A 21,581-nucleotide genomic window follows, 5' to 3' on the forward strand; every position below is an offset into this window, starting at 1 on the left:
CATCTCGTCTTGTGGTCGGCTAGCAACCCTTCGGAGGAACGTATCCTAAACACGAAGATGCCTGTCTTCTGGGTTGCAGCTCAAGTCCTACTATCATAAACATCTTCAGGTCACCCACCGACAAGACTACACGGCGGCAGAAGCCAGAAAACCATAACCTACAGCAATATCTTTGTTATTACTTCAGTTGGGGCAAAACTACCGTAAAGATTGCCTCTGATATTTGAGTTCGTGCTCCAGTCGTCTGGACCGCTGTCAGTCGCTACGTGGATCGATAATAGCGCAGGTCAGGGTGACTTGGTATAGGTCATGGCGGACAACGATACTGCGCATGTGAGAATATATGGGACCTTACAGGCGACATGAAAATACGATCTCACAGACATTTTGCGAATTGCATTCTGGGTTACGTTAACGATGTCGGTGCTGGATTTCAAGGTACGTCCCTGAAGATGGAGGCTGCATGTTCCCCTGTAGCGGACGTTTCTGTTTACAAATCCACCCGGCAGGTGAACATCTATTTTTTTTTTATTTGTAGTGTTCTGTCTGACGACAGGTCCATATGAACAGGATCCTTTCATCCTTTTCTCGGACTGGGACCTGTTCATATACGTTCTTGGCAGATGATCCAGAAGTGGTTTGCCATTGCCTTCTTCTGTGTGTGAATGGAGTAATTGTTGGGATGCCACGGAGGAAAACTCCGTGTTGCCTAGACCACGGCCTTGCCCAACACAAGTTATAAATTCGGGCACCGCCGGGAATCGAACCCGAGACCCCAGGATTACAAGGCCAGCGTTCTAACCGCTAGACCACCGTGGCTATGAACATCTATACGGCATGTTTATTTCGTTTCGGTCTCAGACTTAAATGTAACTTCGTTAAGTAAACAGTCGGCTTAGGTAAAGTTTTAAGTGTTCTTTTATCAGAAACGGTTCGGAATGATCTCAGATTGAGGGAAGAGACAACATGGCGATAGGAAAGTAATATTAAAATGAATTTGAGGAAAATTGGGTGTGGGAGACTGGATTGGATTCATCTGGCAGGTAGGTTAGGTTCTTGTGAACACTGTAACGAATCTTCGGGAAATTTTTTGACGAGCTGAGTGACTGTTAGCTTCTTAATTAGTTTAGTTGCTACGTCATGAGTGAGTCGAAGAAAGGCGTCCAGTGAGCAGTCTAAACGGCGGTGTTCTGGGTTTCCATATCGTGTAGTGTTTTGGCTAGATGTTAACGTCTCGGAGGAACACACCACCTCCATCTTCAGGCAAAATAACACACGGCGCAAGAACTCAGAAAATCACAGACCTTTTGTTTTGTCGAGGTCTGAGGCTAGCTCAGCCAAGGATCTAACAAATAGGATTTCTGTACTTTTCCGTCTTTTTTAACCTGAAGACGGAAGCAGAAACCAAGTTCCGAAACGTAGTTTTATAATTTAGAATAGTGGTATTCAACCTTTTTTGTTCGCGTACCCCCAGATATAATTTCTCTTCAACTTTGTACCCCCAAAGTTGTTGGTGTATAATTCAAGTTATATATAATATATAATCTACATCTAAAATAAATTAAATAAATTACATTACTGATTATTCAGTGTTTATCATAAAATAATATATTTTTTTTAAATTTCACGTACCCCCTAAGATGTCTTCGCGTACCCCCAGATATAATTTCTCTTCAACTTTGTACCCCCAAAGTAGTTGGTGTATAATTCAAGTTATACGTAGTATATAATCTACATTTAAAATAAATTAAATAAATTACATTAGTGATTATTCAGTGTTTATCATAAAATAATATATTTTTTTTAAATTTCACGTACCCCCTAAGATGTCTTCGCGTACCCCCAGATATAATTTCTCTTCAATTTTGCACCCCCAAAAGTTGTTGGTGTATAATTCAAGTTACACATAGTATATAATCTACATCTAAAATAAATTAAATAAATTACATTACTGATTATTCAGTGTTTATCATAAAATAATGGGTTTTTTTAAATTTCCCGTACCCCCTAAGATGTCTTCGCGTACCCCAGGTTGAATACCACTGATTTAGACGACGGACAAATTCCAAAAATAACAGTTTTACATATTACGGCGCACAATCGTAACAAACCTTCAGGCTTTGTCCACATCACCGCGCAAACCTCAAATCTTACGAGTGTTTAGTACCAACTTGTCTGGTAACGCGACATGAACACTTTCTGCCCTCAGCTGTCTTGCTGTGCCCCGTTTTTGTTGCAGCTGAAGAGCGAACAGCCCTGAGGGGCGATATGCAAATAAGAAAACCCCTTCCGTGTGTACACCGGTCGGCATTCCAGAAAGAAAAAAATCGATAGAAAAAAGGAACAAGCTAGGAATAGGAAAATCTCCCACCCCCAGACCTTAAGGGAGCAAGACCGGTCATGCATATAAGGGATGGGAGAGGAGAGGAGAGGAGGGGATGATTATACTGTGTGCACACACATGTCCGGTCTGGACAACACACACACAGGACACAGGAGAGACCCTAGCTCCCTGGTACAAGAGCTGTCCTGAGAAGCTGATAATGAAACAGCTGTTCAAGAAGTCCCTTCTTATGTTCTTTTTTTTGTATGGTACAAAGTGAAGTGTATAAAATTAACATATAACGTCTAGAAGGTGTAAGGATGTTCGCATGTTTCACGTTTCGAAAATAATATACGAATTTCGAACCAATTTGGCGGTGTTTGTGGGTTGGGGTAAGAGGGTTGTTATATCAGAATATGTAGGGATAATTTTATTTTGGACCGTGGTGATGGAACACTGGGGCTATGTCAGATCTTAGGTCCTCACGACGACGAGTGTTAAAACAACCGTCTTCTGGGTTGTAGCGCCTCTGAAACGTCGGTATACATCCACCAGACTGCACAGTGCTACAACGCAGAAGACAACCATCTTCAAGATGACTGTGTGTCTGGGATGTTGGGCCGTGTGGTCCCCGTGTTAACATCAAAATTTGATTATATGATACCTTCCCAAAAAATAATATTAATTCGCTAGAACTGATATGCAATCTCCAAACTTTTCTGAATTTGCTTCGAACCTCGCCTTCATTACGGAGCGTTGCTACTAGATATTTAAATTCTGACGGCCTCAGGTCAGAGCTCTGCAATTCTAAATGCATTGCCTTGCACAGAGTCAACTTTTCTCAGGCTGCGCGTCACCGTTAGAACCCGGAAAACACAACAGCCTCAGGCTCTACTGAAATAATCAGTTCACAAATCCAACGCATGTTGATCAACTCGTCACATTGATTGGCAAATACCATTCCTTCGATTAGATGACTCCATTCATGAAAAAGAAAAGAAAACTTGCTTATAGTTGGTGACGGGATAGAAAGGCAGATACTTATTATCATTTCACATAGTTCCAGGGTTAAGAGTATGTGGAGTTACTCCTCCACTCTCCGATATTTCTGCATAACGTTCATCGCTCACCGCGTTCAAAATGCCTCAGAGCCTGGACACCCCTCGCCGACCCAGTGTCCTATATGTCGCCACGTGCATTTCCCGATGAATTGTCTTGTCTGTCCACCCCGTCGCGGGCTGCACTTCAACAGAAATAGTCATTCCGGGCTCGAGGTCGGCCCTCTGCCAACAGGATGCACTTCATACAGACAAAGTGCACGCATCGCCTACGGCTGGTACGATAACGAAAATATTAGTGTACTCTGATGAATCCCTACGACGGAAAAATAACGAATGCACGCAGAATTTTAATTGAGAAACACGACAAAAAAGGCTGTCAGTAGAAATATCTCAGGATCGCGTACAATGACTGGATATGGGGCTTATGGAAAGTTATTCAGGATTCTCGTAACTAGTCAGTTACACAACCCTTTGAAGCCGAAGCTCGTATAAATTATATTTAAGAATTCAGTCCGTACCGCGAAGGAAACACAAAACTTCACCATTACGTAATACAACTGGTTAACGCTGTTTAAGGAAATAACAGCTGTTCAATATGAGAATCATACTAAACCAATACACACACTGTGGGCAAAACGGAGTTACTGGATGGTAAAGTAGATGGTACATATAGTTACCAGTGGGAGTTTAAGGGTAAAGGTGTTAAGATTCGAAATATAACTGTTCTGAGATGTTGCATTCGATGTTTCACGGTGTTTTCTGCCTCCATCTTCAGGACTATCATCGCCTTGATAATGGGGCAGCGTGACCTTCTGAAAAGTAGGGTTAATTACCGTCGAATTTCACGGCGCAACTTGAAAGAAGCCAGAGATCTTCATACAGACAACTTGACCGCCACATTGCAACATGGGGACCATCTTATGACACAGCAGTATTCGATTAACACAATTCTGGGTCGTAAAAAGGGAATGAACGAACCAAGGTGTTTCGGCACTTGTTTGAAGTGCATTGATGCGAAGGCAAAACGAACAGACATATAGGAACTGCAGCCTCTGAAAAGGAAGATGAATGACATTAGACGCGGAGCAGACACCCCCAGGCTGTGGATCGTAGACAGTCTCCGTAACGGGACTCCATAGAGACATCGCACACAAGCGAAAACGTGATTTTAAAATTATTGTGGTCCAATCAACATCGAGTTTCGAATATATATTTTTTTTTCCACGTTATGGTTTTTGAGACCAGTCTGGACGCTTCGACGCTATGGCACATGGTACTGGACCTACAGTGAGCTTCGCGGGATGACATCCACGAACGCAATTCGAGTTGAAATCCATGTCAGTGTTACTTCGGACAGGACAGATTTCGAATATGGCGTAGTCTGACAAATACTGGCCGATTCATGGTCGACCCTGACGCAGAGAGAAGCCCTCAAATATCGGTCATGACCTAGCAGACAACATGGCGCAACATCCAGTCAGTCACGTCCAGTGTCTAGGATAGTTTTAACTTAAAACTCCGAATGTCTATAGAGAATCCGTGTGGATAATTTCACTTTTTAATTTCTTATTAAGTAGGCCTCCATATTGTGAGACGTGAAGCCCTAAATGAATGCCAATTATCTTGAATCGTGACTAAAAATCCTTGAAAGTTGTGTTCAGATATCTAGAAACAGAATAAAGGCTTAGCAAAGTGAGAAAACAGAAATAATCTGCTACCGGCAAGATATTCTGTATACTATACGTATACATCCATTCTTAAGACCGAATGGAAATTTGGAGAATAATATTAAAATGAATCTTAGGGAAATGGGCAGAGTATGGATTAGATCTAATCGGCTTGGATAGTAGTAAATCTTGGTAAAGGAATAATTTAATGTGAGAATATTAATAAAAAAAACACAAGTTATTCTTTTAAATGAAAATACAAATATTAAATAAGATTAAAAGAATGTTTAATTTGATTATAAAATAAGTATCATATTTAAATTGGAATTTCTTATGATATGATGTGAAAAATGTAACAGTGCACATCGTTTATCACAAAGAAAGACGATAAACAGGGCACATAAGAGAAGAAATGTGAGAAGTTAAAATTTTACATCGAAAGAAAGTTCTCATATTTTATACGACAGTGAACCTTGTGTCAGGGGGAATACAAGTGTCTGAAATTTAAATAGAATAGAACGTTAAGAAGTCCCAACGGATATGAATTTACGAGGTCAGACTTCATTAAAGATAAATAAATGAGAAAGGAATTAAATATTATTTCGATAAACATCAGAATAGAAACAGAGAGGAAATATCGATAGATTCTGGTCTTCTGGGTAGTTGCCTAAAGACGGAAGCGGTATGTATTACCGAAACGTCGTAACTACCACAAGTAAACATGGCATTATAACACAGAATACTACCACCGTCATTTTTACCATCGTGAGAAGCCCAAATCTCATAAAGAAAAGTGACTAACACATTGCAAAATAATGTAGACCTATAACGGCGAAGTCCAGTGAACTTGTCTTCAATAGACAGTAGTAGGGACTTTATGGAGGAAATTAAGTAACATTTTGTACAGAGGCGTTTTAGCTTTCCATCGTAATATTATAGTATCAGTCAGTCAGGCAAAAGAATCATTTAGGTCAGAGAAGCAGTCGGCAAATTAATCAGTCAATTAAATCGGCTTCCATTGATCTCTGATTAAACTGTAACGGATACACAAAGAGCGACTTTCATTCTATGCAGACAACAGATGGCAGTCTTTCCACATGACTGTTAGAAAGAAACCTCGGCGTGAAAGCTGGAATTTCCCGAAAAATAACAAATGACAATCTGTGTGAAAACGAGCCTCCGAGTAACGGTTAACAACTCAAAGCGACCGTTACCAAGTGTTAAATCAATGCGGTAGGCATACAATTTTTATGAATCTTAATTTCACGCCGAGAGGTGTGGACAAGGCAGGAGACGTGCCTTGACCCGTGGAACGTCTCCTTGTTTCTTCCCGTTTGAAAGACTGTGGGAAGCGGAACACTGGGACAATCTCTGAGCCTGCAGGCTACAACAGCAAGAAATCGCTCATCTCCCACCTTAGCAACGCCAACAAGAAATTAATTGAAAAGGATAAGGCCGTTAACTACATACAACAAAAATCACGGGGAAAAAAAAATACACCCTTCGTTCCTCATTTTAAGCTAAGCACGAAGCATCCTGAAATCTTCCCATGCTTTTAAAATAAGAAACAATAAACTTTCGACTTCCTAAGACCAAAAAACATTTCATTACATTTCCTTCATGCATTCAAAGCAGAGATTAATCCCACGAGTATGGTAACTCTGATCAGAAAAACTGTCTTACGTTTTTTTAGAGTCGCGTGTGTTTTTGCTTCTCTCTGGAGATGAGAACCCTCGTCGCCTCCCCCGAAAAAAAATATTAGAGAAAATAGTATGCAAGTCGTAGACTATTGAAAGCCGTGTGAAGACGCCCGAGAACGACGAAACAAAACAAATGGTCTCAGATCCAGGGGCGGGGGGAACACAATGGGGGCACCTGATTACTGATACGCATATGCAAGTTCACGGTTCTCGTCAGCCAAAAAACTCAGGTCGACCGCGCGCGCCGTGAATGCGTGATTACCTGCCCAGGCAGACAGCCCTCGCATTCAGAAGTCCACGCGGGGCTATCAGCGGGCTTTATGTCCGTCTAATTCCGCATCTGACCGACGAGTCAAATATGTGAACAAACAATTAATTTCCTTAATATAACTGCTTTAGTGTAGCAAGTCCATCTTAAGTACAGTATGGAAAAATAAACGAAGTTACTTTAACTTATCACATAAAATTACATATTGCTTCTGAGATAAAAGAACATTCACCTCCTTTTACCGTAAAACTCAATTACCTATAGCAGTGGTATTCAACTTGGGGTACGCGAAATCATCTTAGGGGGTACGTGAAATTTAAAACATATATATATATATATATTATTTTATGATAAACATTGAATAATCAGTAATGTAATTTATTTAATTTATTTTAGATGTAGATTACGTACTATATATAACATGAATTATACACCAACAACTTTGGGGGTACAAAGTTGAAGGGAAATTATGTCTGGGGGTACGCGAAGACATCTTAGGGGGTACGTGAAATTTAAAAAATATATTTTATGATAAACACTGAATAATCAGTAATGTAATTTATTTAATTTATTTTAGATTTAGATTATATACTATGTATAACTTGAATTATACACCAACAACTTTGGGGGTAGAAAGTTGAAGAGAAATTATATCTGGGGGTACGCGAACAAAAAAGGTTGAATACCACTGACCTATAGAAACAAAATATTACCACCAAAAAATTAAAATTACCTTTTATAAACTCTTTCAAATAACCCTTTTAAATTATTTCCCTCGAAATACAAAATACCCACTTGTTCTAGCCAGTTGACTGTTTCTTTGGCACACAAACAGATTTTCCGATAACAGGGTGAGAAAAATAAATTATCATACAGTTCTCTTCAATATTGTCTTATAAACCCATTCATATTGTCTTTTAAGGTGACACAAACACTAATCAAAACGGTACAGAACATAAGAGTGCTTGTTAAAATTTTAATTTAATACTACGAACAGCGACTACCGCTGATAGCTACTCTATCAAATCCTCGTCCCTCTCTGCATTCGTATCACTGACTTTCACCTAGGTGCCCTGTATAGTGGTAACTATATGTACCACCTGCTTTAACAGTAATTAACAATACGTTTTGTATTTATATGTTTCAAATGATTCTCAGTTTAAAATCGATCATTTCCTTAAACAGCGTTAACCAATTGATATTTGAAATGGTGATGTGAGGTGTTTTCTTCGCGGTACGGACCGAATTCTTAAATGTTGTAGTCGAGGTTCAGTTTCAAACCATCTCTGCTAGCAAACTGTCACTAATTATCGCCCTAACGACTTCACTCTTACCCTATCCTACCAGAAGGACGAGTGGGTATTGTCTGGGGACCTTCTAACTATAAAATGCTCTTTCCACCCCCTCCCACCACAAATCGAAGTGCCATACTTCCAATCTTTCGGCTTCAAATGATCAATTGCGTATTTTTCACTTATATGTGCGTGTCCATGGTCAGCGCAGTGCATAATTATGAACAGCAACCGAGTATGAAGACCCACATCCACAGAGCGAGCCAGTGTGTGTAGTCTCACAGACGGTTAATAAGGTTACGCATCGTAAAACAGCGACACACATTTCACTTTCTCCAAATCATAGGGGGTTACCTAGCAGCCCGATCGGTAGGTCCTGTGGACAGTTCTGCCCTTACTAACCTTTCTCTCACAAGGGATTTATGAAGCCACGATCCCAAGTACCACTTTTCTATGAGCGAAAGGCAACTCCAATGCAGCTGACATATTTATAAAACGCTTTCCTTAATATTTTATAAGCATCTCATTACCCTTAAAATTAATTTATTGCGGACAAAATTATTGCAAAGCTGTTCACTCTACACTGAGTGATAAATTATTTATTTCCTTGAATTTCATAAAATATTTACCATACAAAAAAAAAACATTTCAAATAAAAATCAGAGATTTTATAATGCTTCACGTTAAATATATAATATTACTTGTTTGACAATTCGTTTCTGAGAGATTCGACGAAGTTTTATTTCAGTTCTGCTTAAACTACAGGTTACGACTTTATTGAACGATACTAATTAAAAATTATTTTTACCTGGTAAGCTTTTACTGTATCCCAATAATACATAGGATATCCCTAGGCTGTTCCATATTGATAATAATGTCCTGATTCCGCATCTCGCCTCAGGTCACACTGATAAGTGTCCAAGCGATTAATTTCATCGGCTTTTAACAGGAATTATTTATATAAACGCTAGAAACAGACGGAAAATAAGTGACATTTATTGAAAAGTCTAAAAATAAAAAAAAAAGCACATACGTTTACAACATATATAATAAGTTTTATTTAGACCAGCATGAACATCTTTACCGCCGTGAGAACAAACCTCAGTGTTACCTTCTGGTACTCTTTGCGACTGACAGACAGACAGACAGTTGCAGAAGACTCGCTGGATGCATTGCCCTTTCCACAGCAGAGTCCAGACATCAAAAAACTTCACCAGAAAGAAAATAAAAAACAATAATCATCATAATAACAAAGAAACGAAAACCAACCAAGAAGCGACCGCGTATAAAAGCTTCCAGTTTTTAAGCACTGCGGCCTTGAAAGCTCCAGTTTTTGCCGTCATTAGCCCCGGCTGGATTTCCAGAAAGTTTTTGCACTCCGGTCGGCCACTCCCCCCCTCCCCTCCCCCCAAACTCGATCCACCCGGTCGATGCGATCGCAGAACCCCCTCTCCCCCCTCCACAACTAGGTCACCCCCTTGTATTTTTTTATTTCAATTCACCCCTACACTTCAACGTTGCTATTCGCTAGGGGGTACAACCCCTCTAACTAGAAGATGCCAATAGGACAGCAAAGATTCGCTAAGAGAACAGGGTAAAGCCCAATCAGAGGGTTGCAACACCCGGGGGTTGCGTGTTGCCCTGGTTTTTTTCTTGTATCTTCGTTCGTCTCAATGATTTGCAATCGTGGAGGTTCGCGGACCCTAACCGCCATCGCTTCTTTCTGGCAAAAAAAGGTTCCTGCAAAAGTCCCTCCGTCTGTTCTGGTGGCTAAAAAAGTCGGACCCTTCTTACTGAACCGAAGCTGCTATTGTTCGGCATAAAACAGGACCTTCCGACACGAACGGCACATCCCTCAACTGAAAATTGTTCTTATGGCTGAAGGACTGACTAATCTAATTCAAACTAATCTAATCACTAGCCGAAGACGTAGAGTCGCGTAGTCTTTGCAGAAGTCTAAAGGTGATCATCGCTACCTTCGTTACCTTGGTTCATAGTATTTTCCTCCGAAACGTCGGTCAGTATGTACGATAAGACATCTTCATAATCGTCCCCGTTTTCGGAACATTAGTTTCTAATCAAGAAAGGCGAGGCGAGTAGCGAATTAACGATCTATTGGCACAGATAATTAAGACCGGACGAAGACTTGTCAGTAAACTTAGCCTGTTTTCCAAGGGCGCCCACTATGATGCAGATACCGGAAATTTATTTGTGCTGATGTTAAGTCCCTACTGCAGGAGAATAAGAATTTTATTTTTATCTTGGTAGTTCGTTAAATATTTATTACATAAGACTACTTCAAATAAAAGTCGGTCAAGCCTTGTCTGCTTGACATTTGAAGTTCTGCCATTTTCAAAACCTCATAAAGTTCGATATGATCTTCGCGCAACGTTGTTATTTAACCACCGCTTTCAAAATAACAAGTTTAATACAAAAAAAACCCTCCAGTAGTTTCAGAGATGAAACACGCAGACAGACTTGTAGGAGAAAATAAATATAAATGGAGTTGTATGTCTGTACGCGCGTGTGTGTATGTCATGTCGGACAGTACTGAAGTATTGATTCACGGTGCACTGAGCATTAGTCATACAGAACGGTGGGACCCTCGGTGGTTGAGGATGTTACGATCTTAGTTGCAACCCTCGGATGCTGAGATTTCACTGCCCTGGGTTTGTTCCTAACCTAACAGAGACCAGAGATAAAATTCTGACTACTCTCCGAATGTCGCTGAATAAGAACACAGCTTTAAAGAAACTTACGCCGACTGCCAAAACTGGGGAGATCGGAAGATATCGACAGAATTAAAGAATAAAGCTGTCCTTAGATTAACAGGCTGTAAACATGTGAATTGGCGGGCTTTTGTAAGCACGATGACGAACATTACGTAAGTTTAATTCCTATTGGTATAAAAAAAAAACCCTGCTCTATACGCTCATGAATGTTTCTTATGTTATTTAACGACAATGTTTCAATTGGAGTATTCAGTCAAGGCCGAAATGAGTAGGGAATTTAGGCCTATTTAGAAGAAAATGATTCTGAAGGAGAAAGTCGTGATATTTTCAAGTTACTTGAGAGACTGAGGAAACACACGAAAAGCCTAAGTCAGGACTGCCGATTCGTGAACCGGGTGTCTCCCGAGTAGCTTATAGATCTCTTACAATACCCTATTTAATTAGTTAAGGTAGTTTATGTTCAAAAAAAAACATTAAAGATTATACTTGTTTGTTGACATAATAATTATTTTCCAATGGACATTTCGGCCCGCCTCAGCCAAAATAAAACTGTGTGCCTAGGTCAACCAGATTTCAAAACCTGTCTTGTTCGAAGGAGGTCCGTAACATTTCCGTGTCAATTTCACGACGCAGTTCAGCCAAATTGACTTAAGGCAGGACTCAAGGTCGGTGGCACAAAACCTCTCCGAACCGCCCTTCAACTTTACGTACGATTTGTGACGTAATCATAACGAAAGAATCGCTGGACCAGATATACAGAATTCAGCCGACTTCTTGGTTTATTAATACGCCTATGTGTTCCGTAGGATTTTCTAAATACACAGCGTTCCCAAGTTGGTCTTTGTAATGGTGAAGCGTTGTGTTTTCTTCGCGGTACGGACTGATTTCTTAAATATTATTTAGACGAGCTTTGACTTCAAAGGGTTAACCAGTTGATCTTCGTAATGGTGAAGAGTTGTGTTTTCTTCGAGGTACGGACTAGATTCTTAAATATAATTCAGACGAACTAAGATTCTCGGAATAAACCGCGATTATTTCCTTAAACAGCGTCAACCAGTTGATCTTTGCAATGGTGAAATGAAGTGTTTTCTTTTCGGTACGGACTGAATTATTAAATTTTATTTAGACGAGTGTAGGCTTCAAAGGGTTAACCAGTTGATTTTTGTAATGGTGAAATGAAGTGTTTTCTTCGCGGTACGGATTGAATTCTTAAATATTATTTAGACGAGCTCAGGCTTCAAAGGGTTAACCAGTTGATCTTTGTAATGGTGAAGTCCTGTGTTTTCTTCGCGGTACGGACTGAATTATTAAATTTTATTTAGACGAGCTCAGGCTTCAAAGGGCTAATGTATCGAAATAGTATTTGGAGTTTTCAGCTGTGGCCCTTGCTGATGGAGGCAACAAAGACCTCTGAAACGTTGGCAAACTTCTACCAGAGTTAACGACGCAACAACTCAGAAGACTGGCATCTTCGGCTAATATATAATTTTCCTTCTGGGAAGTCTGAGTGGGTGTAAAACGTGTTCTCTCATGCCGAGTGAAAAATATATAATGCATTTCAAAAGAGTGAGTGACGTTATTTATGGTTATTCAACAGCGCTGTAAGTAGCTCATACTATATAACGTCTAATAATACGATAATTAATAGTTAATAATAAAACTGAAACAATAAGAAAGAGGTCGTCGCTTAATTTTAGATATACTATTACGGAAATTTCCTGGACAGATAAATAAAAACCGCGAAAATCTCGATTTTCGATTGTGGTCTACTTGGACGTGACTCCGTCTAGTTTCGTAGATCGTTTTACCAAAGTTTCGAAGGAAAGTGCCGCCCCCATCTTCAGCGTTGGCAGCGTGACAACCGGAAGACAACACTTGACACATTAACCGCCATGGGAACCTCAAACCTCAACTCATTTTCGGTTCGTAGCCTCTTTGGCTTACAAATTCCGCCAAAAGAGAAATATCACGTGCATAACAAATGGTGATGTTTTGCAAAAATAATATGGAGAAAAGTAAAAGACATTCAAATATACCACAAAAACCGGGAGAAAACTTAAATGTCAACCAGAGATCGTCCTTAGAAAAGATTAAAAGAAATCCAGGTTAAAAATACTAATTAATACTAGTTCAAGAATAACAAGAAATTTATGTAATAAATATTCACAATATCCACTGACATCAAGGAAATTTCCTGAGCTGACCTCGTTTTATTTCGTGAAATGTCTCTGCCCCTGCCTGGTATGCTACCTGTCCGTCGGCCGGCAGACAGACCGTTAATCGATACGAGTTTCGATTCTGTGTGACAGTATTTATTCAGTCTCCGACAAAGGACGGCTAATTTCACTGCCAGCTTTACCGCTTAAAGCCCAGCGGTAAGAACGTGAACGATCCGCTTTAACAATCAATAACTCTTCATTTTGTATGTATGATTCTCAGAATAAACAGCGATTATTTCCTTAGACAGAGTTAACCAGTCGATCTTTGTAATGGTGAAGAGTAGTGTTTTCTTTGCGGTACGGACTGAATTCTTAAATATTATTTAGACGAGCGTAGGCTTCAAAGGGTCAACCATTTGATCTTTGTAATGGTGAAGCGTTGTGTTTTCTTAGCGGTACGGACTTCGAATTCTTAAATATTATATAGACGAGATGCGGCTTCAAAGGGTCAACCAGTTGATCTTTGTAATGGTGAAGAGTTGTGTTTTCTTCGCGGTACGGACTGGATTCGTAAATATTATTTAGACGAGCTCAGGCTTTAAAGGGTAAACCAGTTGATCTTTGTAATGGTGAAGCGTTGTGTTTTCTTTGCGGTAAGGACTGGATTCTTAAATATTATTTAGACGAGCTTAGGCTTCAAGGGTTAACCAGTTGATCTTTGTAATGGTGAAGCGTTGTGTTTTCTTCGCGGTACGGACTGAATTCTTAAATATTATTTAGACGAGCTTAGGCTTCAAAGGGTTAACCAGTTGATCTTTGTAATGGTGAATTCCTGTGTTTTCTTCGCGGTACGGACTGAATTCTTAAATGTTTTTTGGATGAGTTTCAAGGAGGCTGGCGGGTGGCTGGACCTAAGGAGAAGTTTGAACAAATAGAGTTTTCCAGTCAATTAAATTCCCATGACTTGCACCAGCATGTCCGAAACGTCCCCTCTTCCCACTTATAAACACTGTTTCCAATAAGCGAACGCACGCGCCCCGAACAGGCACCGAGATTGCTATGATTCATCAAACCAGCGCTCGTCGGCTCTGTCTGCCTCGAAATAGCGTTTGGTCGACAGGCCGACAATGTCTGCCCCAGTCACGTTACCAGCTCTGTTTAGCCAGTGCTAGACATTCTGATATCTGGCCTACTCTGATTAATCAAAATTCCGAATATACGCTTCCATATTTGCAGTTCAAATGAAAGGCTAACAACATAGCCACATCTTCAGCCCGAGCTGGGGCTTTCTACGTCACACGAATCGCAGTGTCGGTGTTCATTAAATTAAAGACGCAATTAGAACAAAATTCCTGTGAGTTGGTAACTTTCACACGTGGCAGCTGAACCAGGCGTCCAGCCTAAACTCGTGAATCACTTGAAGAAACGAAGCAGAGTCAGGTTAAATTTAACTTCCGGATTCTTGACTCCAAGCATCGATACAGTCTCATCGGACGACAGAACACGTCAGACAAGGGGGTGAAGCTTTACAATTATACTCCAAAGTTACCAGGTTTTGAATATCGGCAGGGTCACTGACAGACTTTTCCGTGGATATTTCCAGTCTCTCCTGTCGATTACTATCAAATCCTTGTCCGCTTACCGATTCCTGATTGTCTTTCTATTAAATTCGACGTTTCAGTCAAAACAGCAGCATTTCAGATGGGCACGGGGTTTGACACCTGCGTTTAATTTCGTTACGTGATTTTGTTTATGACTCGGTGACGTATGAAACGCAATTAAGAATGCAGCGTCAGGTAACGAATTTATTTGTAGAAATCCAGCTTTTAAACCAGTTCTCTTCAATGTGAGATGAAAAAAAAAGATATATAAAAAGTCTACAAAGTTTGGGTAGGGAAATATTTTGGAATGCGGTTCTTTCGAAGACAACCTGAAACAGACGACAATAACAAAATATCTCCTAAAGGTTTATAATTGAGTTTAATATCGTTCATGATCGGGGTTTATTAACGTGATTTTTATGTTGACAGTGTTATAACCCCTACTTCTAACACAAAAGCATAAGATGATATTATTTATCTAAAGAATATCAGAAAATGTTACGACTGACAAGTGGTACCAACATAAACATCATTTAGGACCTATAAATATAACATTATCTTTCTTGTTTATGATGACCTGACAAGGACGTGAAAGGACACATCCAATGCATGTTTTCAACTACTATCCTAGCATTCTATTAATAAGGAAAATTAAAAAGAAGTCAGTAATGATAGCCAGTGAATCGAAATTTCCCTATTAAGAACCGATTATGACGTACGGTAAATCAGACATTTTATGATCTCCATGACGAGACGCGTGTCAGATGTTTTAAATTATCAAGACAATTTTAATATGTACAGATCAAATGTAATAATTCTGACTGACAGTGAGGATAATTCAACCGAGACTGTTTATAAATCTAGTCGGACCAGAAATAAATACAAGCAAAATATTTGAATGCAATGACAGACCAGACGTCGGTCGGTAGATTTAAGAGAAAAGCCTCTCGGGCTGCATAACCGACCTCATTTCCAGTTTCTAAATATTTAAAGTTTACGCCGATTTGTAAACTAACAGTAATAATCAAAATTACTGGCATTATCGCGAAAACTGAATAGTTTTTTTAAATGGTTACCACAACACTGCCGCTAAAATACGTACAAGTCCAAATTTTAACTTGTGGTACTTCTATGCCCCCCCCCAAAAAAAAAAAAAAAAATAAAGAGTGTCCCTTTTACACCACACATAAACCCCTTCAAGTGTAAAACAATTAGACCAATGACAACAATAAATTCTTGCAGACGTATTCGATTGTACGGCCGTAGTTTGAGATCGCTTGTCCCTCGGCGAGAACCTGCCACAGCGAAATGCCTGCCGTGTCCCCGAAAACTAGTCATCTTATTCGATTCCCCCACGTGACGACCCGCATTTCTAAATTCTTCACGAAGAACAGACAACGATTTCGACGGGGAACTCACGTTCTGCTCGTGAACTGTACAGCCTTTGCGCAACTGGAATGAGCAGCGGCCTAGCAACAAGAGTGACCTTGACTCGAATGTCTCGGAGGTGTTTGTGATTTTTCTTTTCTCCTAGCGTAATGCGTGATTTCTGTTGGCATGCGTTTTATATGGTACACCCTGTATTTTCTGATTTCTCCTGCTGATGTTACCTAATCTGACGAAAACAAAATACACTGCCAAGGATTTATTATTATTTTTTTTGTAGTGTTCTGTGTGACGACAGGTCCATATGAACAGGATCCTTCCATCCTTTTCTCGGACTGGGACCTGTTCATATACGTTCTTGGCAGATGATCCAGAAGTGGTTTGCCATTGCCTTCTTCTGTGTGTGAATGGAGTAATTGTTGGGATGCCACGGAGGAAAACTCCGTGTTGCCTAGACCACGGCCTTGCCCAACACAAGTTATAAATTCGGGCACCGCCGGGAATCGAACCCGAGACCCCAGGATTACAAGGCCAGCGTTCTAACCGCTAGACCACCTCATCTTATTATTATTTAGTGTTCTGTCTGACGACAGGTCCATATGAACAGGATCCTTCCATCCTTTTCTCGGACTGGGACCTGTTCATATACGTTCTTGGCAGATGATCCAGAAGTGGTTTGCCATTGCCTTCTTCTGTGTGTGAATGGAGTAATTGTTGGGATGCCACGGAGGAAAACTCCGTGTTGCCTAGACCACGGCCTTGCCCAACACAAGTTATAAATTCGGGCACCGCCGGCAATCGAACCCGAGACCCCCAGGATTACAAGCCCAGCGTTCTAACCGCTAGACCACCGTGGCTCTGCCAAGGATATTTGTCGAAAAGTAAACGCGCATAAGACAAGTCAGCCCTATATGTTGCGAAATCTCCAGAATGCAGGATAAAAACCACATACCATGCCCAGCGCACTTTAAAAAGTCCTTGATTCCACCAGATTAGCAAGACGCTATAAGACGTGTACAGATATAAATCACGCCTCGTTGTATAACAGGCCTATCCTAAGCTACCAACTTACTTGTTGATGCTGGTCTTGTGGGTTGTGACGCAGTGCGGACTTGTAAGCATACATAAACGTTTCGAAACAACATATTGCCTCCGTCTTCAGGGCAGAAAGTAGAGGCAGCATGTTTCTTTAAAACACAAAATTATTCGCCGTGATAAAAACCTCAAACCTCAAATCTCAATCATCCTCAAGCACTTCATTCTTCTCAGATAGAAACATTTGAAGGAAGAGTAGTTGTCCGTATGTGTCGTCTACGTCTGATAAGAGAAACTTAATAATCATTTTAATTGTGTATAATTTCCTGTGGGAGATTAGTAAGATGTCCAAATCGTGGCCATTTTAAAGTCTATGCGATTTTCCTAGCCTCTATAGCACGGATTACATTGGAAACAAAAAAAATATATAATTTCTTCACGCCGTCAAAGTGTACACGCCTATGTCCGAGGTTCGATCATAATGCTATTACATTTAATTCTAATTCTTTTAAATTTAAAAATTTTAAAAGATACCGAAAGCTTACCACACTATTTCAATAAGGAAAGTTACTTGTCTTATTTTTATTCAGTAATATATTAATATTTAAATGTATTTTTAACGTTACATACTTATTTACAGAAACAAATATATAAAAAAGCATCTAATTTGTTTAAACAAATCACTGGCCCTATTAGAATTTAAGGAACAAAATAAAGAATTGGGGTATATATGGAATTAGGTTTGGTGTTAACACTAAATAAGTTAGCTCAAGGGTAAAGCATCATATCTGTCTGGAGATGGCCTTTTTAAATTTCCATCAGAAGACATGGGGATAATTCCTTATAAGTTTATGGATGTTCCCAATTCAACAGCCTCGTCACATTCATGTTGAAAATATGCAAATGATAATTTAGAATTTCCATTAAAAGCGTTCGAGGCCTGTAAACATCCATCACGGCCAATGAAATCTGCCGGTTACGTTGGTGATCTGAGAACACTCTGTGCTCGTATTCCGAAGGTACCGCGATCGAAGCCTGAGGTGACTGCCAGGGCAGTGCTCTGAAACACGTCATATCGGCCTACTTCCATTAACTTGCAATGTTCTATTTCATTCGGCACTACGTAACACACGATCTTAACAAGGGCTACTACTACACAGTCTTTTTTATTTATTTAGTGTTCTGTCTGACGACAGGTCCATATGAACAGGATCCTTCCATCCTTTTCTCGGACTGGGACCTGTTCATATACGTTCTTGGCAGATGATCCAGAAGTGGTTTGCCATTGCCTTCTTCTGAGTGTGAATGGAGTAATTGTTGGGATGCCACGGAGGAAAACTCCGTGTTGCCTAGACCACGGCCTTGCCCAACACAAGTTATAAATTCGGGCACCGCCGGGAATTGAACCCGGGACTCCAGGCTTACAAGGCTAGTGTTCTGACCGCTAGACCGCAGCAGTGGTGGTACTACACAGTCTATACACCACAAACACTAAGTGTTTAGACCGTTCACGTCATCTTTAGGCGTTTAAAGTGGATGATCATTGTAATCTAATTTATACGCGCATGGAAACTTACTTGTGATTAATTTGCGTTTCTTAAAAATTGTTAAGGTTATATTTTATAGACTCTATCTTGCTTTATTAAAGGTAATAAGGTGTTCTTAACTTAATATTGCAGATTTATGTACACACAGCGATTCGATGTCTTATTTTGACGTCATATTTAAATATAATCTGTCACATTTTCTACGATTAGAAAAGTTTCTTATTATTTTATAACAATGCTGGTTTATTCTTACGAAAAAGAATATATAATTTAAGACCTTCCGCTTTTCTGACTTTATGTTGGCATAACCCTCGCTTATCTTTATGATATATGAGATGATGTGGTGAGTTTAGGTGCGTTGTATATATATATGCATGCTTATTTATATCTTGTGTTTATAGCAATGACTGTGTAAAGGCGCGAGACAGTTTTCGGTGTGTACAGATGACAGTCAGTTCAGAAGAAATAATTTTAACCATTTTTAAGGAAACGCAAAGTATTAATAATTACAAGTATGAATATATAAATTAGATTTTCATCAAAATGCAGTTTAATATTCTTTGTATATTTTTAAACGAACACATCAAAATGGCCTGCGACATAAACAGAGTTGAGTTGTGTTAATGGATATACTTATTATTATTATTTACACACAGAATAGGATGCAAACGTCTGAGATGACAGAAATTGTAAGAAGATCGACGGAACGTAGACCTAACCTAACCTAACCTAACCTTGATGTAACAAAACGTGATTCACTCCAGATGAAGCACAAATATCGGGCAGGATTCATGTCCAGCCGAGAAGCGATGAATTTACCTCCGTAAATCCGCATGGACACACGGAATTAAAACTTCGTACAAGATCCTGTGTTACAAATTTCACGATTTTGCATTGCAGTCAGTACGTAAGAATTAAAATTCTGCAATCGCCTCAAAACTCCAGACTCGCCTGATTTTTGGTCAAATCCGATACAAGTAGAATACAAGACAATTTCCCCGAGCAAATTATACTTTACGCCAAAACGGTCTACTTGTGGTTTATTTAACGACGTTTCCAGCCGATCAGAATACTGGATTACTGAACAACGAATTTGACAGGATATGCCACGAAACATTCGTTTCCTTACTTCAACGTCCTGTCCCGGCATTGACTTGGAGCGACTGCATAAAACCACGACGTTATCGTCAAAAAAAAAAAGATGCAATGTACGTCTTCGTACGTGACCATTAAAACTTTCCTGCGGATCATGTGGGAAATTAAGCCTACGATATTCACTTAGTTCAAGACAGACATCACCCTTCACGTGCCAGAGCAAAATCAAGTAAAATGATTTTATTTTATCCGCGGTCCCCGTAACTCACATGTTCCATTCACGTTTCTGCTGACGATCTTGGTGGCAGGGGCTGGTGACGTAAGGGGCGGTTGTGTCGCCCCGACGACAACAGAAGGCGGGGGGACCGAGGAAGACGATGAGAGTCCTGGTATCAGTGAAGGGGTAGCCGAGTTCGATCCCTGACTTGTCTGACTGCCGTTTGAAGATGTACCACCTCCGGGTGTCACCTCCGTTGGGGTATGATGGTTCATGTGGTGAGGGTCCATCACCACACACACACACACACACTTGTTTATCACCTGGTTGGCGAGGCGTGGAGTCGCCCTTCCGGGTCTTTTAGACACATCTCACAACCCACTGCTGCAGTGGAACGGATGCCAGAAATAAACCGTCGCGTACGAGCGCCTCCACTGGCGGCAGAAACAACACTGACACACACACACACACACACACAGGGTCGAGGGAAGGGAACGATAAAAAACAGAAAGAGGGAAAAATAAAAAAAACGGGAAAATAAAAAGGCCCCCTTCCCCCCCCGGCGGGACTTCGTAGCGTAGCTAGGTTGCCCAGCTAGGCGGCAAGCTAGGAATGCTGTCTGATTCATGGCTACGGAGTGAGGAGGGGTGGGGGGTAGTGAGGGGGGGGGGGGATCCGAGCGAGGGTAAAAACGAGAATCGAGATAAACCAGCGGTGGGGGTGGGAGCAAAAACAATATCGATACTGCAGCAGCCAAGAAGGAGCAGAGAAAGACGAGGAAACGAAGAAACAGAAATAAAAAGGAATAACGATAAAAAAGGCGAGACTCGATCTAAAAAAAAAAGACCACGAGCACAGTGGAAGAGCTGCCGTCTGTCGGTAGAACAGCCGCAACTTCCACCACGCCTCCGCCCCCCTCCGCTCACACAAATGTTACCGTCAACGATGGGCCGTTGATGAAATGAGAACTGCACCCAGACGTGGAACGCAGGCCCATCCTGCCGCTTCGGCCACCTCCGATACACTTCGAGGCCAGCGAAACGTCATCAGAGACCCCGCTGCCCGCGAGAACTTGAAATCTCACCAACTTCGATTCGCGTAAGAAAAAAAAAAAGTTTGGGATGCCCAAAGGAAGACGAAGAAGAATGGAACAACTGCTCGCATTCGAATTAACAGATCGACACTAAGAAAGAAAAGCCAAGTAGAATAAAATATATTAAAATGTAACTTTCGCGTTGAAGATCTAAAATGAAGCAAAATTGGAATACAAATATTGGAAAGATAAAGAAACGTCTATATAAAGAGTCTTGCGATAAACATGGACACATTCGTGAAACGCCTTAAAAAAAATATGTTCAAATATGATGTGGTACTGAACACTCCTATTGAGGAGAAAATATTGGTATGTCGAGCACAAGACGTCGTCTACGCACACATTTTATTAAACGCGTCATCAGAACGCAGTTGTTACATGGGCGAAGAGCGTTCCGGGACTCAA

The 21,581-nt window shown here is 40.5% G+C and overlaps 1 protein-coding gene across 10 annotated transcripts in view; it reads right to left on the bottom strand.

Annotated features, from left to right (window-relative positions):
• Nucleotides 1-20,699, bottom strand: part of nab (NGFI-A-binding protein homolog) — a 55,684-nt gene extending 34,985 nt beyond the window's left edge. For 3 of the 10 annotated variants that reach the window (XR_002543186.2, XR_002543185.2, XM_022064680.2), the window contains exon 1: nt 20,136-20,695. Coding sequence is in view for 6 of the 10 variants with exons in the window: in XM_022064680.2 (XP_021920372.2) it covers nt 20,136-20,373 (238 nt within the window). In the remaining 4 variants the exon portion in view is untranslated. Of the gene's footprint in view, nt 1-20,135 lie in introns of all 10 variants that reach the window. The other 7 variants (XM_022064682.2, XM_022064679.2, XM_022064678.2 and 4 more) reach the window with 4 other exon arrangements.
• Nucleotides 20,700-21,581: the final 882 nt, after the last annotated feature.

This window comes from Zootermopsis nevadensis, unplaced genomic scaffold, assembly GCF_977971745.1.
Source record: "Zootermopsis nevadensis isolate Lab colony 2312 unplaced genomic scaffold, Znev_1.0 Znev_ptg000021l, whole genome shotgun sequence".
NCBI classification, from domain to species: domain Eukaryota; kingdom Metazoa; phylum Arthropoda; class Insecta; order Blattodea; family Termopsidae; genus Zootermopsis; species Zootermopsis nevadensis.